This window comes from Columba livia, chromosome 3, assembly GCF_036013475.1.
Source record: "Columba livia isolate bColLiv1 breed racing homer chromosome 3, bColLiv1.pat.W.v2, whole genome shotgun sequence".
Taxonomy (NCBI): Eukaryota; Metazoa; Chordata; class Aves; order Columbiformes; family Columbidae; genus Columba; species Columba livia.
The window spans coordinates 63,848,333-63,867,844 of record NC_088604.1 but is presented as its reverse complement, the minus strand read 5'-3'; the positions used below and the strand labels follow the sequence as shown (position 1 = coordinate 63,867,844).

At 41.6% G+C, this 19,512-nt stretch overlaps 2 protein-coding genes across 6 annotated transcripts in view; one reads left to right on the top strand and one right to left on the bottom strand.

Moving 5' to 3' along the window:
• SYTL3 (synaptotagmin like 3) overlaps positions 1-12,469 on the top strand; it is a 37,424-nt gene extending 24,955 nt beyond the window's left edge. Inside the window, exons 10-16 of one of the 2 annotated variants that reach the window (XM_065057269.1) lie at positions 663-765; positions 1,658-1,828; positions 2,050-2,149; positions 3,304-3,412; positions 4,302-4,507; positions 5,692-5,799; positions 12,222-12,469. In XM_065057269.1, coding sequence (XP_064913341.1) covers positions 663-765; positions 1,658-1,828; positions 2,050-2,149; positions 3,304-3,412; positions 4,302-4,507; positions 5,692-5,799; positions 12,222-12,304 — 880 coding nt within the window. In that variant the 3' untranslated portion in view covers positions 12,305-12,469. Of the gene's footprint in view, positions 1-662; positions 766-1,657; positions 1,829-2,049; positions 2,150-3,303; positions 3,413-4,301; positions 4,508-5,691; positions 5,800-5,893; positions 7,019-12,221 lie in introns of those variants that run through there. The other variant, XM_065057271.1, reaches the window with a different exon arrangement.
• Positions 6,534-19,512, bottom strand: part of EZR (ezrin) — a 38,001-nt gene continuing 25,022 nt past the window's right edge. For all 4 annotated transcript variants that reach the window (XM_065057274.1, XM_065057275.1, XM_065057272.1 and 1 more), the window contains exons 6-14: positions 19,156-19,239; positions 18,373-18,519; positions 15,099-15,195; positions 11,814-11,977; positions 10,771-10,901; positions 9,930-10,090; positions 9,506-9,598; positions 8,315-8,566; positions 6,534-7,974 (exon numbers count right to left, since the gene is read on the bottom strand). In XM_065057274.1, coding sequence (XP_064913346.1) covers positions 7,810-7,974; positions 8,315-8,566; positions 9,506-9,598; positions 9,930-10,090; positions 10,771-10,901; positions 11,814-11,977; positions 15,099-15,195; positions 18,373-18,519; positions 19,156-19,239 — 1,294 coding nt within the window. In that variant the 3' untranslated portion in view covers positions 6,534-7,809. The remainder of the gene's footprint in view (positions 7,975-8,314; positions 8,567-9,505; positions 9,599-9,929; positions 10,091-10,770; positions 10,902-11,813; positions 11,978-15,098; positions 15,196-18,372; positions 18,520-19,155; positions 19,240-19,512) is intronic.

The window sequence follows — 19,512 nt, the reverse complement described above, 5'->3', positions numbered from 1 at the left end:
ATCATTGGTGCTTGATATTGGCCCAACTCAGCTTGAAGAAAATGTGTTGATTTTCACTGAATGAATGTTAAGGCAATTTTGAGCGCTTTAGAGGATCTCCCACTTTTCTTTTAGTGGCTGTTATAATGATTAACATTTGTAAGAGTTATCAATGATTATGTATTATTTGTATGACTATACCTTTTTTTGCTACGTGGTACTTGATGTTGTAAAGATGAGAAATTTTCTTCGTGACCAAGCAGCAATGATCCTAAAATTGAGTGAATTTTGGTTTTGAGCACGTAATATACTGTGTGTTTTCATCATAAAGCTGCCACTACAACTGACAAGGTGACTTCCTTGGTTGCTGTTTTTCTTACTCTTGGCCTCTAATAAAACAAAATATTCCTATTCAGATCCTAATGCTTTTCCCAATTAGAACAGGATTGAAACACATTAGCTGGATGATATACAGGGATCCTTCTAGCATGTCTGCTTATATTAAGAAAGGCTATAGATCACAATTTGCCATTTTATTGCTTGGAAAATGACAAAATCAATACAACTGCTTAAGAATTAAGAAAAAAAAAATCTCCTCTCATAATTATTTTTTTCTTCTTAGTTTGATTTTTCTTTTTTCCCCTTCTGTTCACTTTCTGCATGTCCTTCTCTCGATCTACAAGGTATGTTAAAGTTTATTTACTTCCTGATAAATCTCCTCGGAGTAAGCGGAAGACAGCTGTCAAAAAGAGCACAGTGGACCCAGAATTCGATGAGACTTTGAAGGTACTGTTTGCAATTGCGTTCTGCTAAATGCGCCTTTCTATGGTAACATGTCCTTTTGTAATATACAATCCTACAAGTTCAGAATCATCTTGACAACTATAATTTAAAAAATCAGGTTTTTCAGTCCAAACAAGAGAAAATGCTTTCGGAGTTAGAGTGGTAAATTGCAAACCATCAGAAAAGTCTGCCTTTGTCCATGAAAACACCCTTAATATATGCCAGTATTGTTCTGAGTTGTGACAAAAGCAAAGTATCTTTCACAGATGCTTTTTTTTAATTGTATGTTCAGGAACAGGCACCCAATACTCCCTCGAAGGGCTTTAACTATGTTTTGGGAGTGGATCAGGGCTTTAATTAGTGGTCAGCTGAGTTACTTCCTTGTCCCTACTGACTGCAGTGAGTAGATGTCCACCAACCAGAATGGAAGTTTTAGCACCTTCATTAGGTGTCTTGATCTTGAACTGACCTCCACAGCAGCCAAATTGTGCTAGGAATGTAAGACAGAAATACAAAATACAATTAACAACTGCAACAACAACAACAACAACTATTCCCCCCCCCCCCCCCCCCCCCCCGCCCCCCAACAAAACAAAACCAACCAGCCAAAAAGCCAAATGGTCCGGAATTATTTAAAGTTCTGAATAAATTATCCAAATCTTTAGCAGGGCAGGCCAAGGTATTCCTGGAATCTCGTTTCATCTTTGGACGAGCATTATTTAGTGTTTAAGTAGTGGGGTAATATGCAAATCACAAAGCACCTTCAGACAACATGGTTCTGTCTGTGTCCAGATCCCTTCGGCCGTGCCACGTCTGGCCTTCCTTTGAGGAGTCTGTGAGCATAGGCCTGCATTCATCCTGTGTGTTGCTTTGTAAGTGCTGTTTATCTTTCTAGTACAAGATTGAATACTCACAGCTGGGAAGTCGGCAGCTTCAGATCTCTGTGTGGCATGCAGGAGCACTCAAATACAGGGTGTTTTTGGGGGAAGTGGTGATTCCACTGGCAACATGGAATTTCGAAGATAACTCGATGCAGTTTTTCAACTGGTACCAGCTCAAACCCAAGGTGATTCTTAGTTTTTGTGCTTAGTTGTATCTTAACAGAAGTATGTATTAATCATAATAGTGAAACCGATCAAAAAGATCACCCTTCTGAGGTCATTGAGGGGAAAAAAGTGGTCAATCCAGTCCACTAGTAAGACATGTTGCAAATGTAAACAAACTGTGAGAATGATGTGGAATACAATGATTGCGGTAGCGCAGATTTCTGTATGTCCCTTTCTTCAGCTTGAAAAGCCTGAAGATGATCTTATCCAGTACAGTGGAGAACTCCTCGTGTCTGCAAGACTGTCAGTACCAGCCCAGTATAAAAATGTCCAGCTTGAAGGTATGTGACATTTTAGCATACATTGGCTAGAAAAGAATTGAGATCAGTGAAGGACTGACAATGTGTCCGTATAATATTCCCTTATGGGGTTTTTAACAGCTACTGCAAATGGTGGTTTGTGGTGTATTGTATTTCATATTAATTAAAATCCAGATATTTGCCAAGTTCATCTTTTTGTTCCTTTTAATGCAAACAAAAGCTGCACGTTATAAAGGCAGCAGTATGATGTACCCAGCTGTTTGGCAACCTTGTGCCTGTCATGTTGCTAGTAAGCTTTATTCTGGAGATGATGCAGCAGTTTTACTACCCAAGGTAGAGATTGCCAGTTTAGGGGAAAAGTGGAAGGGAAATGGCTGCAAGGGTACCAGACCAGCACCTTTGGCTTCCTCCAGTGGCTTAATTTTAGAAAGAGTGTTTCACTTGGAAGATATTACATTCCAAATGTACAGTCAGGATTCAGTTTTTGGTTATGAAAGACTTGTGAGGTACGTTAAGTGTTGCTGTAGCGTGTCAGAGCAAGTCCCTGCTGGTGGGATGAAATACGCACTTTGGGAGGGACAGGACAACCTCATTTTCCTTACCTCCATAGATCACAGTGAGGTATATAAAGGTTCAGAGCTCTACTAATGCTCTCTGTGTTCAGGACCATAGCAATAGGTACAGAGCACTAGAATGATCTAATTAGCTGTTGGCTTAATTTTGTTCCCTTTTTGTTTGCAAATGACCCCAAAGTTCCCAGCTTGCTTTCTTCCATCTTTTTCTCTGTGCCTGTCTGTGCACTGGGTCTCTGCTCTTTAACAAGAGCTGTAATTGAGGAGCGGTATCACACTGTGGGTTTGGCTGTTTCTCCTGCTTCTGACTTTGTTTCAGAGAAATGCTCTGTGTTTACTTTTCACAAATACAACAGAAATCTGTGTTTGGAATCAGAATCACAAAGCAACCTGCTACTCATTGCTTTCTCTCTCTTTTTTTTTTTTTTTAAGGAATCACACACCATTCAAGCAGGTTAAAATATTTCAAGTGATCCTAATACAGCACTATGAGTCCTTACCTCAGTAGTACTGTTTAGCCATGTTCCTACTTCCTCATAGCAGCATCTTAAGTTATCAGCTGAACTAACTGGTTATTTCATGTGATGAATGCTCCTGTTTCAGGAAAAAAAGAGCAAGGAGTTCCCAACTGCCAGCTTCAGGTTATGATATTTGGGGCAAAGAACTTGCCCATGCTGAGATCTACTGGAATGCCAAACTCATTTGTTAAAGGGTATGTATGTAACCTAACATTTCAACAGAAAATGTCCCTCACTTTCTGTACAGAAGTATGTATTAACATGTTTTCATCAAAGACTGGCATGTGAAAGTGGCATTGTCCACATTCTTAGTCACACTTCCTGGTAATGGTGACATTTGAGTGTCTGCATAACAGCAGCACTCAGCAGGGCGGTGACAGGTCCCACTTGCTCTTTGAGTCCTGAATGGCACTTCGGAACTTACTGATGTCACTTAAAATAGTAAACTCTAGATTTTTAATATCTGCTTTTAGATATTAGGATGGGGGAAAAAAAGAAAAAAGGAAGTACAAATCAAGAGGGTATTTTCATTCCTCTTTTCAGTTATGCCTTTGCAGAATTGAATATCGCTTTGGATACATTAAAAAGGAAACTTTTATCCCCTTCATTCTAGACATTTTAAAAGAGGAGGGGACTGAATTTTTCTTCAGTGCACTGATAGTTTGTATGTGGGATCATTTTACTTTCTTACTGTCAGATGCCATTGGAAGCAGGATACTGAGGTATGCTTAAAACCTCTCATAAAGCCATTTCATCTGCTGTGGAATGTCTGTTCAGTGAAATGGGTGAGCATTTTATCTACTGAAAGGCAGGTTTGGGGCAGTATGGGGAGTAAAGACTCCCTCAGCAGTCAGTGACAGCGGAGGAAAAGCAGACCCAGAAGAGTTATACCTACATCGAAGGCAGACAGGAAAAAGAGCAAGCCCCAAGATAAACACACTAGGACCATGTTCTGCCTTGCACTTGAGCTGAACTTTTTTGCTGTTTAAGGCAAACCAAAGGGCCCTCATTGATTACTGCAAATGTTCCATTTTCTGGTTGAGAAATCAGTAACCTCACTGAACTCTCATTGTTTTGGGGAAGTTGTCTTATCCTTCCAGACCAAGTGGAGGTAAAGCGCAAGTCTCCTGTCCTGAAGAAAGAAACCTGTCCCCAGTGGAAACACTTGTTTGTCTTTGATGGTGTTACCCCAGCTCAGCTACAGCAATCATGTCTACACTTGACTGTCTGGGACCAGTCAGCTTTCAGCTCAAGTGATCAGTTTCTAGGAGGAGCCAAGCTTGGTGCAAGTAAGTTATTTATCACTAAAAATCACTACACATACAGGTCCAGCCCCTGTCCTAAGCAACTTGCAATCATTGGGCTTTGATCCTGCAAGGACTGATGCATGTTTTAGTTCAGGTCTGTGCAGAAGCTTGAGGTTGTCAATGAGAACTTTCAGGAAAGTCATTTGGTAGCATGGTAACTTCTAGGGTCAGAGCCTGGCCATGCAAAAGACAGGCACAGAAAAGCTGGGTGGAGTCAACTCATCTAGAACTCTCTGTAATTTTTAAGAATTGTTCCTTGAGCTGTTTTCTACAACTAGGCTAATTTTAAACACTATCTCATCAAAAGGATGCACAAGATCTAATGATCTAATAAACTCCAACCTTGCTTATATTTGTGCTTTTTATTTTACATCTACAGATCAATGGGAGAGAAAGTGAAACTTGCTCAGAACCGGCTATTGCATGTCTGAGTTTTGGGCCCCATTCTAATGTAAGAGTGACCTCCCCTTTCACAAGGCTGAGAAATTTCTGAGAAACCCTCTGCTCCTTGAATGGGCCTGGTTTAACTGGTAGTTGAGCAGGGAAATGTTGTTGCTTGAAAGCTGCCCGATGGAGTCTCTCACCCCATCTTTGCAGAGCCTAAGTGCTTTGTTTCAGTGTTCAAGACAAAAGGCTCAAAAAGACTGAGGCTCAGTCACTGCATTATGGTATCAATGTGCACTTTGGAGGAGTATTATCACTAGGAATAACTTAGTGCTGTGCAGGCTTCCTCAGGAGCTGTTTTTGATTTTCTGTCCCAGCATTTTCCTTTTTGCTAGAGCAGGGACTACCTGCTTCTGAGTGAAGACAACTATCCCAGCCCTAAGCCTAGTAAAGTGTTACAGTCACTGGAGATGAACTGAAGCAGGCGGTTTCGTGCCATGCTGCTGTATTTAGTGTGCATGCTTGCTCCGCTGCATTTGGTCATACAACCAAAAACTTTCTTTGCCGCAGGCTCAGAGTGATCTTAGTTTAACAAAGTGTAAATAATGTTTCAAAAGTATAACTGCAATTTATTGCAATTAATCCCTTTGGAGATACAGAACAGCTGAAATTGCTATAAAAATGGGAAAAGCAGGTTGGTTGTTTCCTAGTCAACTGGGCCAAAAGTTGGGTAAGGCCAAGTGAAAAGTAACTCTGTGACCTTTCCTTTTGCTTTTTTGCAGAGGAATCATTTGGCTCTACAGACCTTGTTTCTCAGTCTGTGCTCCAATGGCAGGAGATGCTCCACAGCCCAAACACATGGATGGACTTTACGCTTGTACTGCATTCAAGTAAGGAAAACTTTAAATGATGAGAGATCACTGCGCAACAACTTTTCCTTCCCTGTGTGTAATGTTTTAAACTCAAGTGGCACATACCTTTCAGGTCTGGGGAAAGGTACACTGCAACAGTACCTGCTCCATCTTTTGAGGAACAGACTTTGTTACCTGTGTCTGTAGATGGAGTTTAACGTATTGTTTCTTCAGGAGTGACAAACTCAGTCTGAAATGCCGACAAGGCGACACCAGCCAGATGATACGCAGCTTTTTCCATTTCTGGGCACTGCAGAACAGTAATTTAATCCCAGGAATACTTCTTAGAAAAAATAACTGTTACCTTAAGAAAGTTAACATGCTTTTGTTCTGATTGTGATTTTTTTTTTTTTTTATACATGTTCAGAGAGAATTAAAAACTAGCTTATCTTTAACTACTTGCTGCATGTGAGTGATGCTAACATGTCTGTGCTTCAGAATTATCTACAGTGCCACTTTTACTTCACATTACCCTAAGAACCTCTGGCCACATGCCTTACAAATGTGAGCTGTATCACAGTGCCTAAAACCTGTTAAAATGTGTAAATTCTTCCTCAGCAGGAGGAGTGAGGGACCTTTCCAGGTCAGTGTGGCTTTTAAGGATCTCTGCATCTCAAACTCTTAAGTCCTTATGCTAAGCTCAGGAACTAAAAGTGCAGTAGCACACCTAACGCAAAATGCACCCTGCACAAGAAACACTTGACTCCAAGTCCTTTGTTACTTTGCAGATCTTTTATTTAGATGTTTGCTGCTGCAAATTAAAAAACCACACAAGATTCAACTCAAGTATCAAGCAGCATAGGTGTTGTAAATGGAAGAGAAGAGCTGACAACATAGTGTATCTCACTTTCTAACAGATTTTCAAGGAAGTGGGGAAGGAATGGTCACAAAAATGCTCTCTGCTAGAGAGAATACAACTGTGATATAAACAAGCAGTCCCTTCATTTTTGGAGTCTGAAACTTTAAATCAAACGTTTAAAAAAATTAGAAAATTTGTTAGAAAAATAGGTGCAGTAAAATTGTATATATTGGATCATGTGTACATATAACAATTTTTATTAAGTAAAAAATGATCTTTACAAATAATGCTTTAGAGCAAATAATCAGCTGCACTGTATCAGACTACAGTGGTGTTTAGGCATTTTTACAGATGCAAGTCTTATTAAATCTGAAAAGTAACAAAATATACAGAACAAAACTATTTCCCTTTAAACTAGTCTTGCATGCACATATTGCATGTTTTGTGTATATATATATATAAATACTACACTATAACTGATCAGTAATGAAGCTGGAATGCAAACACAGTAGTGTATTAGATTCCAGAGTATTTGCCTAGTTGTTACGTGAGGAGGGTGTCAGTGTCCCCATGCCACACTTCTGAGCCATCACTGCAGAATTTCTCCAGGTGAGAACAAAAACCAGAAAAAGCCTAATTTCTACACAAAGTGGTTCTGAGGTGTTGTCAGTTCTCATGTGTGTGGGGGTGGGGGGAAAACATGGGCATCTAGACCAAAGAAGAAAAATAGAGTGTACAACGTACTTGCAGATCTCCAGTTCGACAACCTGTCTTCTCAACTGTTGGACTTTATGATGTAACTAATAATACAAAGGCATATGGCACAAAATTCACCCACAGTTGCTTATTGTTAGACCAAGCTGAATCCAGCACCTGCACAGGACACGTATCTTCAACTAGAAGCACGGCCTATTAAAATTTGTCTTGCTTAAAGAGAAATATGACATAAGGCCTTTTGGCACTAGGCAAAGGCATGAGCAAGGTACCAGGATCAGTGGTATAAGTTTTTAACTACACCAAATCTAACAGAAGGTATGGAATAAAAGGGAGATTCAAACACCTCTGGGTTTAGAGAGCATTTGTTAAATGTCATACAGTCACCCCTCCTCAGGAAAAACAAACAAAAAACAAGACACCACAGCATTAAGATCTGCCTTTCCCACAGTCCCGCCTTCTTGTTATAAGCATCGTTACATCGCCTCAAACTCATCAATTCTCTGCTTGGTGTTGCCTTGCCGGATCTGCCGCAGCGTCTTGTACTTGTCGCGTCCCTGTCGCATGTTCTCTGAGTGGATAATATCATTGTGGGTCCTCTTATTTTCGTCTCTAGCCTGGGCCAGCTCATCTGTCAGCGCCTGCAATACAAAAAGCGTTAAATACAGATTATACAAGAAAAGCTTTTGGCTCACGACAGCAGTGATCTTTGGTGAGAGCTGATGGTTGTCAGATGACTGGCCAGATCAGTGATATGGATACAATATATGCTTTCCATAAACACTATAGGTGATGTAAGTAATCTCAACACCTGAGCAATGAGACTAATCCTTGTATACCTCATATTTAATTCAAAGTGCCTACAAGAAATGTAAACAAAGAGAAACTGTCATGCTTTGTACACTTAACCAAACGGTCAAATGACCTGTTTTCCAGGAATGATTGTTTCAATTACTCCACCTCCTCCCAACATTGTCTTACCATCAGTTGCCTCTGCACACGTTCATTCTTCTCCGCTTCCGTAATGCGTTTCTCCTCATTGCGGTCATTCCTGATCCCCTCACTGGAGAACTCTGCACTGTAGGCAGAGTACTCAGATCCTTCATCTTGCAAGTTATCATGGACATGGTAGTTCACTGGCTCGTAGACTGGCGGTGGGGGTGGAGGCGGAGCAGTCATTACCAGCTGTAGCTCCTCCTTTGTCTTCACCAGATCCTCCTGGGCTTCCTTGGCCTTTGGGAAAGAGTGAAAAAAATATTTTCCTGCATTTCTTGCTTTGAACCAGCTTAATGAACACTTCAGTGCTTATCCTTCCCAGTTTTATCAATCTACTATGAAAAGCAAGAAAGAAGGAATTAAATCCCTGCAGCTGACCTCTGTTAAGGTCTTACACAGAACATCTTTTTTCTTTGCTACTGATGCTATAATCATCCACTGTGCAGTGTGGAGGGGATCTGAACAAAGAATATTCTTCCAGTAAAACACAGTCTAGGAAAAATAGTTCTGAGAGAAGCTACAGTTGTCTTCATCCTGTTCTCCATCTGAAGAGCTGTAGGCTGTAAATATGGGTTCCAAAGAGCAAGAACTCAGCTTCCTAAGTTGGCATTTTTAATGCAGTTATGCATGAGGCAGTCAGCTCCCTGGCTGCTTCGGTGGTTCTGCCCACCCCTGCAGCCTGCTGCGCTGCTTACAGGGCAGTGGGAGCACCAGGCACTTCGGGCCTTGCATGGCTTAGTTTCGGTTTTAGTGCATCAAATTACTCAACTCTCCCGACCCAGGCACCAGGAAGCCACTAACAACAGCACACACTCCTCAAGACTGGGACCTGCAGTGCAGCGGCATTTGCAGTGCCTTCTCAACTGACGCAATGTTTTCAGACATTACATCATGCATTAAATGTATCATTTATACTTGACCCCTTGCCCTCCATGGCTCCAAGACAATGAGCACATTTTTAGGTCTTATAGAGGCTTCCACTTTGAATGGTGACTGAAGGCTTGTTGGAAGAAAGGTGTTTTGCAGGCACACTGCACACTCATTACAAGTCTCCCCTTCTCTGTGGGTGTACAGATGTTTGTCTCCACATGTTCAGAGAAGTCATACAATGCTAAGCACCCCGGTACACTCTGCTCAAGTATAGAATTGCAGAGTAGCTTTAAAGCAAATACTCACCCTGATTTGCCACTCTTCAACCTCACTCTCTTTACGCCTCTTTGCCTCTTCAAGAAGTGCAATCTTGGCTGTATACTCTGCAAGCTCTGTAGCCTGTTGAATAATAAAGCTTGAACTATAAGAACTCTTAAAAATAAAAAAAAAACAAAACACACAACAAAAAAACCCCAAACACAACAACAAAACACTGCTGACTGAGAAAAGACCCAAGACCCAAGTGTTACACTCCACTGTAATAAAGACTGACTAGAAAATTAAGAACAAGAAGTAGGTGGCTCATGACAGAAACCAGTAACACAATGATGCTATCACAGGCCCTAGTACTTCACGGCACTATGTTTTTCCCCGGAGACCAATGCTTTGCCTTACTCAAAGGGCATAGTAACATGCCTGTATATCTAATCCTCAAAATGACCGGTCTTACCAGCTGTTCCTGGCTCTTTATCTGGTCCATAGTTTGTCTCTCCAGTTCTTCCTTGGCCTGCAGGGCAGCCAAACGATCAGCTTCCAGGCGTTCTGCTTCCTGCTGGGCTCGTCTCCTTTCCTCCTCCAGCTGAATGGCTCTCTGGATCTGATCCGAGAGCTCTGGAAAAAGACAGATCAATGCAGTTAGTCCATAAGTCTGGTCAAAGTGAAGGGTTAACTGCACAAGTCACGACAAGCACTTGACTCCCTTCACTGTGCACCTCAAAGTAACTATTTGCATAATACATTAAGTAACTGAATTTAGAAGTAGTCAGGTGCTCATTATAATGAAATCTTCTGCAAGGTCTTTGCACTGAAATCTGTAACACTGACATGATTCTGCTGCCCTGAATTGACAGTTTACTGCAAGGATCAGATGTTGCTGTCTCCAATGTGCTAATCTGTGCATTGAAACAGAAGCTTCTGTTTCACTGGAAAGATTTCTTCCCAAAGTACTATTTCTGTTAGGAGTGAAGTACAAAGTTCTTGAGAGCAGAACTGTTGCTCACTGCTGGAAGAGGCTACACAACTGAAACGCTCTTGGCAACAGAGGAAAGCAGAGTTTCTGCCCTTTAGTTCCCAAATATAATACAATCAGCAGATTCTATACTACTTTCATGCTTTGGATGATCTCAGCAGTGCATGTTCATGTCTGTATTTATCCACGTAGGCAGATATTAGTACACCTTGCCAAGAGATCCCAATGTCATCAGATTTAGGGTAGGTGCAGGCAGGGACACATATAACCCTTCTGTGGAGCACAATACACATGGTCTCATCAGTCAGCACAAGTACTTTACCTTTCTCTGCTTTCTGAGTCTTCACCTCATATTCTTGTAGCCTCACCAGCAGCTCCTCCTTCTCCCTCAACATTTGCTCTTTCTCCCTCTCAATTGTCTCCCTCTTCTTCTTTTCATTTTCTAGTTGTTCCCTGTTAGAAACAGATTTCATGCTTGAAACTCACTTCCAGACCGAAGCTACAGCCAGGAAAGCTGGCTGGGCATCTCTCCAAGCAGTTCAATGGAAGTGACTGCCACAAAACCAGAGCCACAAAACAAACACATACAGTTTGTTCCTTCATCACTTCAGAATTTTTGCTCAGTTTTGGATACCCCCATTTCATAAAAACATTTGTATTTTTGTTGCCCACCACAGAAATTTAGAGCACCAACTAGCTAATAGATGCAGAGAGAGAAAACCAGGACTCTGTACTGCACAGCAGAGGAGATTTAATTTTGTTACTTCTGTCATAGGGAAAGTTGAGGGGGTATAAAAACAAGAGCACTGAGGGAATGAAGACAAACAAGCCACAAACACAGGAGAAAACCAACACGATTTCTTGAATCATAAGCAACCTGCAGCCAGTGGTAGAAGTCCAATGGAATTGCTAATCCTTTTTCCTTGCCTGTAAGAGGTCTCCCAGTCCCCTCTTCTCTCTTTGCAGCATACACACATGCGCCCTGTGAAGGTACCTCCCCTAAACCCAACCATCCCATGGTCTAACACATAGATCAGGCTCTAAAACTCAAGAGCCAGGAGAACCCCTCTCTAGCTGTGCACCACCACACAGGAGCCTGCTGCACCTCTGCTTGCACACTTCTCTTGCAACTCAGAAGAGCAGGCCACAGGCCGGAGCCAGAGGAGTAACACAATCCTGCTGCCCTGTAAGCCAGAGCTCTGGGGCCACACACAGGCCTTGTGAACATGGGATGGCTCATACCTCACCTAAGCACAACCCACGTTACTGGCTGCTGCCCCGCAGGTACCACGGCCTGCTGAACCCCGGCAGTGTGGTGTCATTTATCTCTGCCACCCTGTCCCCGCTCTCCACAGTCACGCTCACCTTTCCAGTTTTTTCTGGTGCTTCTCCTCGCGGGCCTGGGCTTTCATCTGCTGCACCTCAATGGTGTCGGGCTTCCTGCGCCGCATATACAGTTCATGGTTGCCCATGCAGAGCTGCAGGATCCTCTTGTTAATTCTCAGACGAGGGGCATAAAACACAAAGTCCTAGAAGAGAGACACAGCACAGTCAGTTTTTCAAGCAGGCTTTCTCTTCTCCCAGCTAGCTGCAGACAGATCATCTTGCCAAAGGCCGTTTAAAGGTAGCAGCAGGGACTGCCAACATCATTTGAAGCCAAAACAATTGTTATTTATATTATCCATTTCAAGTCTACATAGAATTGACAAGTTACTCTATTTATTTTCTCTAAAAAATGCTTTTTCTAGAAGTCTCAAATATTTCCATTTAAAGGAAACTGTGGAGTTTGGAAACGTTGCAGAAGATTCTGGATTGGCAGGCAACCATCTCGGCAACTCACAGACCGCTGGTATTGAGTACTTGGTTTTTAAGTTTGCATGGGTTTGTGACTGAAAGATAAAGCATGAAACTAAAAATGTACTGCAGACTATTCAAGTAACTTTGTAAAAATTGCTTGATCTATTTGAATCAATATTTGAGGCATCATCTGTGTTTTTTCAGAGAAAGAAAAGAAATCCCCACCCATGCAGAAATACCTTCCAATATCATTCTTTCATCTCCATGGCATTTCCTAGTTGAGTTGGCCTAGGCTGTTATGAAAGCATCAAATGAAAGCTATTTTATTTTCAACCACCAAATATACCGGTTATTTTGAACACTGGGTTGCAGGCAGTAACAAAACACAAGGTATTTCCAAAATTTCTGGTTCTGCAAAAAGAACATCCCCAAATTTCTTATTGTCTGTGTTATAACCAAGGTTTTACAGAAACTACACACTGTGTTTTATCTTCTAGAAGTCAGCCTGCTAAGAAAGGGATACAGAGGGCCAAGTTAATTACCTGACAATATTTCTGAGTCTAAAACCACGCATATGTTTACAATGCAATCTGAACTTACACAGTGAAAAAACCACTGCATCTTTGTGCCTTTTTTGTGTATTATGTGGACAGTGATATGGGCAGTGGCCAAGCTGCCACATTACCGCCATAAACCAGTACCATTCCTCAGCACAGCGCCCTGTGGAGTGCCTCGCTGTTAGCAAGAGGTGGAACTGAGAAGGGCACACACAAGCCCTACACTTTTGCACAGCAGCAGCGATCATGTTTGTAACTGCCTGAGCTCAGAAGCACAAGTTGTCGCTATCTCTGGAAAAAAACAGAAGCAATGATAAGCGATCCCAGTACTATTAAGATGAACATGAATATGCTGACAAAGACTCATTTTCTTCAGTGCATTTTCGTAATTTGCATTCTGAACTGCAAGAGATGCAATCAGCACGGTGTGTTGTGCTCTCCCACCAAGTCCTGCCAGAGCCATTCTGAGCTGCACAGGTCCAGCACTGCCAGCTGTACCTTCAGCTATTCAGCCAGCCTCTTACTTCTGATAAGTGGTTTTTAAAGCAAGCAGTTTGGGTACGCTATGATGACCAGGTCCTATCTCGAGGCAAGGTTCACCTATGTGGAAGTAAATACTGAGGGCACGGACAGCGCACTTGCCTTTGTCATTTAAGGCCATGACCAAGGGACAAAACATTCACAGAAGAAGATAAAAGAATTGCCCCCCTTTCCTCATCCCCAGCTTCCCTCTTGTTTCATAGAACTGGGAGCATCACAGCTTGATACCTGAAAGAAAACGAGCTGAAGATGTTGGAGTATGTGGGCAGAGAGGCCTAAAAATTAAAAAGCTTATTCTGGGCAAGGTGCCCCAGGACTCTACCCATTACATTAATGTCCACTTAAACACCAACATGTAGAATCCTTCAAATTAAAGTGGAGCTTCCAACCCACATCTTGGGTGGACTCAGTATTTTGCTTTTGTTATAATGCTTGCCTTTTAAAAAGGAGCCACAAGTGTATGAAAAGGTCCAGACAACTTCCTGGATTAGCGTCCAGATAAATATTTCTTTTCTTTTCTGGCTTTAAACATAACACCACCCAGAGGGAAAAGGACAATTGAGGAAAGAAACATAACGGAGTTTTTCAGTGTTAATGGCTTTCTGTATCAGTCTCTTGCAAGTCTCCCATTTCAAACTCAGATTTACTGTTGGGGAGTGGATGGAAAGCTGTGACCCATAAACACGTTAATAACTTTGTAATGCATACAACATGTCCAAGGGGCCTTTCTATTGAGAGGAGCACGCCTGACCAACCAGCTTTCTATATCTGAGGAGCTTTGTTGCTTTTTCACTAACAGCATCACAAAAAGAAGCTCCTCTTCCCCTACACTCCAGGCTGTTAACCTGGAGGAAAGCCCTGCGACACACCACGTGAGTATCCTTTAAACCACTGGGAGGATCTTTTCCTGTTAAAGAGATTTATAAACCACCACTCATTATTATGAGCATTAAACTGCTCATTATTTCTGAGGGCTGGACTTACCCACCAAGGCCAAGTACTGGGGTGGGGGAAGAGAAGGAGGCCTTTTTTAACTATTCCAATAGTTTCAGAAGACTGACAAATGAGATCCACCTACACCAGTTATTCCACTTTTATGTTCTCCACAGGTCAAGGTAAGTTGCTAATTCTTCGTTAAAATAAATCTGAAAACATGTTTGTAAGTATTGAGAAGCAACATTCACATTTCAGTTTGCCACAGAAATCATACCCTTGCCATTTACCCTGGTATTCAAGACGGTCAATGAACACCATGGTCCTTAACTGGCTTCTGCTCTTTCAGTGACATGGAAGCGAGCAGTGAGTATTCAGATGTGAAGCCACATGTATCTATGTAGTTTTGCAGCAGCATTTCAATGACTTTAATGATTTTTTTTTAAATTAACAACAACAAAAAGTTACCCATCTGCCTCCATGCACTGAAAGAAATGGGGAGAGGACTAGTCTCAGTCTGTGGCTACACAGAAGACTCACAGAACTAGCAAAGAATCTCAGATTTAAGCATAAGGCTACCCAGAAAAAAGGACTCTGCTGTTGTAAAATCCTTGTCTTTCTCTACATTAGATACCAACATTAGCCCTTTATTTATGCTGCACAGAAAACCAGACAGCTCCAAATACACCCTACATATTAATACTAAAGCTCATTTTGCATCTAGAAATCTGTATAGCTTTCTCCTCTCCAAAGACTATTTTGAGATTAAACAGTATTAGCTGCTCATATGCAGCATCCAGGAATCCATTCTAGATATACTTACAGGTGCCTTCTTGTCAATAGGCTTTATAACAAACTTCTTGTCATTGAATGAGATGTTTCTGATTTCACTCCAAGGGAACCCAATCTTTGGAGTCAGTCTGGAAAGCAGAGAAATATTTTTAAGAGATGCTGCAATGAACATTTTTTACCCCACATTGCTTCTAACACACAGACTCTGTGGGATGCAACACTTCACATGGCTCTCCCAACAGAGAGAAGACAGCAGTTGAACCAAAACCCCACAGGGAGTAAATGGGGAAAGATGTCCAGTCACCTCCCTCATAGTCTCTCCTCATTGTGACCAGCCACCCTGCTGACCTCTGGCTCTGCAATAGGGATGGTTTCTACCAAAGCCACACACCCAGCTTTACCAAACACCTGCCTTGAGTTCATTTCTTTGAAATCATGACCTAAAACCTGCAGCGTGAAGACTTCAGGCGTATGTGCTGTGCTTCCAGGAGGCTTCTTGTACATCACAGGAGGCATAAGCCAAAGTAACTCAGCTGTTCCCCACACCTTCCCGCACCCACAGAGAACTCTACCCTGCTGCATCACAGCCAGCCCAGTCGGCTCTGTGCTGCCTTCACTACTACAAGTGCTGGACAAGCACAAACACAGTTGGGAGAAGCAGATTTCTTGTCTTTTGTTTTCTCCCACAGATTAGAGGCAAGGCTGGCAACAAAGAGCCCTGTTCTTTCCTTCCATGCAAACTGCTCTTTCAGCCCATCCCACTGGTCATGAAGCAGAACTTTATATGTTGGTCATGCAAGAAGCTGTGCCACGTGGCTCTCTCCTACTGGAAAGCAGCCCTATGAAGCAGGGGCGAGAGTCAGACTCCCCGCTCCTCCTCGCTGCCGAGGAGTTCAGGTCTGCTGCTTTGGCTAAAATTACTTCTTTAAGCTTCACTAATCATCTGAGATTTTCCTCTGCTTTAATTTCTCTGGACTCTTGCATATAAAAAGCATCAACTTATTAATGAGATCAAATGTTTCTGAGCTATTCCAGTACTTCACCCTTACAAACCTGCCCAGCTCTGCAGTAAGTTCCAACATTACAAGGACTTGCATATTTGACTGTAACTAATTTATTCAATTCCCCCAACCAAATATTCCAATTTTTATGTTTAATATTACATTATTATTCTTTTATTCTTCTCTTATTAAGAGAGGGTATATTCTCTAGAGAAGGCAGCTCATGATGAAGAATTTTGTCTTACATAAATGATAATACCAGCAAGACATCATCTTGTTACTATCTAACCCCTCCAACATGTGTGTCTCTGATGTACACTGAAGTGCTGATAATTATTTCTAGTAAATGGTTTGAAGACAGAAGTATTTAATGTTTAGCACTTAGACAAAGTGTATATCATCATGGTGAACTACTTGAGCTCTGTAAGAATCTTTTCTATGGAGTTCATTGGATAAGGAAAAAGCTGGCAATTTTGGAAGAACGTACCTCATTGTCACAAAGATGGAAAGCTACTACATAGTATGATTTCGCTGGGCCCAAGCACACAACAACAAACTTGATTAGTTTTAAATCAGACATCAAGAATTAACATCCTCTTCAGAACTTACCATCCCATAACCTTTAACTCAACTGCAAGATTACGCAACTGTTCGTGTGTGCGTATGTAACATTAAGTAAAAACTGTAAAGAAATTTGATTAAACTAAGATTAAGTAATTACTCCAGCCTCTACCATACTGTCTTAAGAGTTTCAACCCTAGATAATACAGTATGACAGACAACTAAAATAATTCACTTATTAATAAATTCTATTGCAGGCTCTTCTCTTTACTGCATTAAAAAAAGGAGCTTGAAAATGCCTCGAAGTGTGACACTGACATACACTGGAGTATGGAGGCTTGCACAACCATAGCAGAGTCTCATTCTGCTCAGGTTGAACTTCAACAATGAAATCTTTGCTTTTTCACCTTTGCCCCAGTCCCCAAATTTTGCACACACAAACCAGAGGTAAAGTACAAATTACCATTTTTCTAGTCTCTATATCTGCTCAAAAGACTTAATTACATAGTAGCAAGAGTTACAGCAGAAACAAGCAATTTATTCCAGCTCTGTATTTGTTTTGCAAACGCTCTTGATAGCTCTTCAGAGTCAAGGGCTATATTCTGTCTGCTTCTGCAGCTCGAAAAACCTGTTTGTGTGACCATGGTTACATAGCAAGACCAGTCATTCAAGACTGAAGTATTACATGAGCGAAACTACTTTTCTTTCAAGTGACACTCCTTGTTTTATGGGTGACAGCACATATTAGTGTTGCAGAAAAGACTGCATTTCTCTTTGTCATCTAAACAGAAGCCCCAGCGAGTTCCAATTAACATTTGGGTTGCATTCAAAGCTTTTTGGAGGCAAAGATGTAGAACAGGTGAAATTACAATGATAGTCTGCTATAGATTAGTGATATGAAACCAAGACTTGGAATGTAGGGGAAAAAAAAAAGCAGCAGTCTAGACAGCAACCCTTCATCTAAAAAATGTCTATTTTAACTCCTCTTCAATCCTTAAATTGTGGAGTATTAGAGAGGACTAGTAGGCTTAGACACAGCTGTTCTCATCTTCCTTTTATGTTTACTTATAGATGTAGTCTGTCATTTCCCACCTACTATCCAATTAATAATGGCTCTGCCTTTACCAGAAGGGCTGATTAAAACTATGCATACATACCTCAGCAAGGCCTCATTTCATTCCTTGTTCATGGTAACTATATAGATCAACTCCTCCCTGGGTTCTGGGTGTTATCTGGCTTTGGTTTCGTGTCCACCCCATAATCTGTCTTTTTTAAAACTAGGCAGTTGTACACCCATCTATCATTAACTTCAGTACAGCAATGGCCTTGGATGTCCAAACACACTGCAGATATGTCAGCCTCTCTAGGTTCTCATATTGTCTCCTCTGCTTGCATACGTGGCAACCTAACTCAAGGAACAGTTTGGTAAACTCTTTAGTTCAGGGTTCAGCTCTGCAACTGTGCACATTTACCAGATGGCACTGTATAACTGACATCCCTCTTTATATAGTAGGAAGCATTAGCTGGGCAGGCTACGAAAGAAAGGGAAGTAATGAAAGCATAAAGGGCATATTAACAAAAGCCCATTTCCTAGCACAGCTTCACCTATTGATTCAAAAGTGGAACGCAAGCAAGTTTTAAACTTTGCCCTGATCCTGTAAATGAGAAATGTCCCTCGGCTCCCACACCAGCCCTCACTCTGGGAGATCAGAAGTGAAAAAAAAAAAAAAAAAAAGGTCTTACTTATCATCCTTTTCATAGATGTTGAGTCCCAAGGCATCAACCCCCAGCCAAAGGTCAGTTCCTTTCTTATTCTTGATTTCAAAGTAGTTGATTCCATACATCTCGAGGTCTTGAGCAATCTTCAGATATTCCAGCATAGCATTCTCTCTGGTTGAGACAGGAAGGAGAGCAGACATTAGCTTCTCATTTATCTGATTATCTCAGAAAGCACAAAGTCCTCAAAAAAAAACAAGTAACTTTTCCTAAATTAACATATCAAACACAAGATTTAAAACAGAACATTCAACATTTGGGATTCACTTTAGGAGTTATGATATTACAACTACGAACACACACAGTACTCTCATTTACAAAGCCCTAGTATTTCCAGACAGGAAATTAGCAACATTCATCTCTTCCAGCACTCACCTTTGTCTCAAGGTACAGTCATTGGGAGAGGTTTAGTACCTGAACTTTCCTCATCTGCCAGTGCACATTTTTGAATTAACTTAAGGTTACACGCACACCTGTACTTTTTTTCCGCTGAGAGTCATCACTGACACACCGTGCCTAGCGCTTCAGGATTTTCAGGAAGCCATCCAAGAGATTGTTCTCAGCATAAGTGTGAAAATCCTGTTGAGTTTTACCATGTGATTTGACGTTGGACTAGAAAATATACACCAAGAGTTCCCACACAGAGGTGAGTCTTGTAGGCTGTTTCAAAAGCCTGTTGTAGAACTGCAAGCTGAAGGTAATCAACCAGTGACAAAGTGACTGGCCTAGGGACCAATACAGAACACTTACTTGAGCATGCCACTGTGTTCAGCATGCCACACCTGGATCCGTTCTTCCCACTGCTCTCTGGAGAGTTTATGCTGGTCCATCACCCTACACAAAGAAAGAGAAATTAGCAAGGTTAGACTTTGTGCTCTGCAGCATCCATTGATGTCGATCTTTGCTACAGTCTTACTGAAAAATCAGTCCCACCCAGGAAGCCTTAACTGAAACCAAGACAAAGATACTACTCAGCCCAGTGATGTACTCTGTGAAGCAAAGTTCATAATAAACAAAAAGATCTCTGCAAGCCTTTCTGGTCACTGATCCGAGACGTGAGAGCAGTATGCAGAACACTGCAAAAGAATCACATACACGCTGCAGACA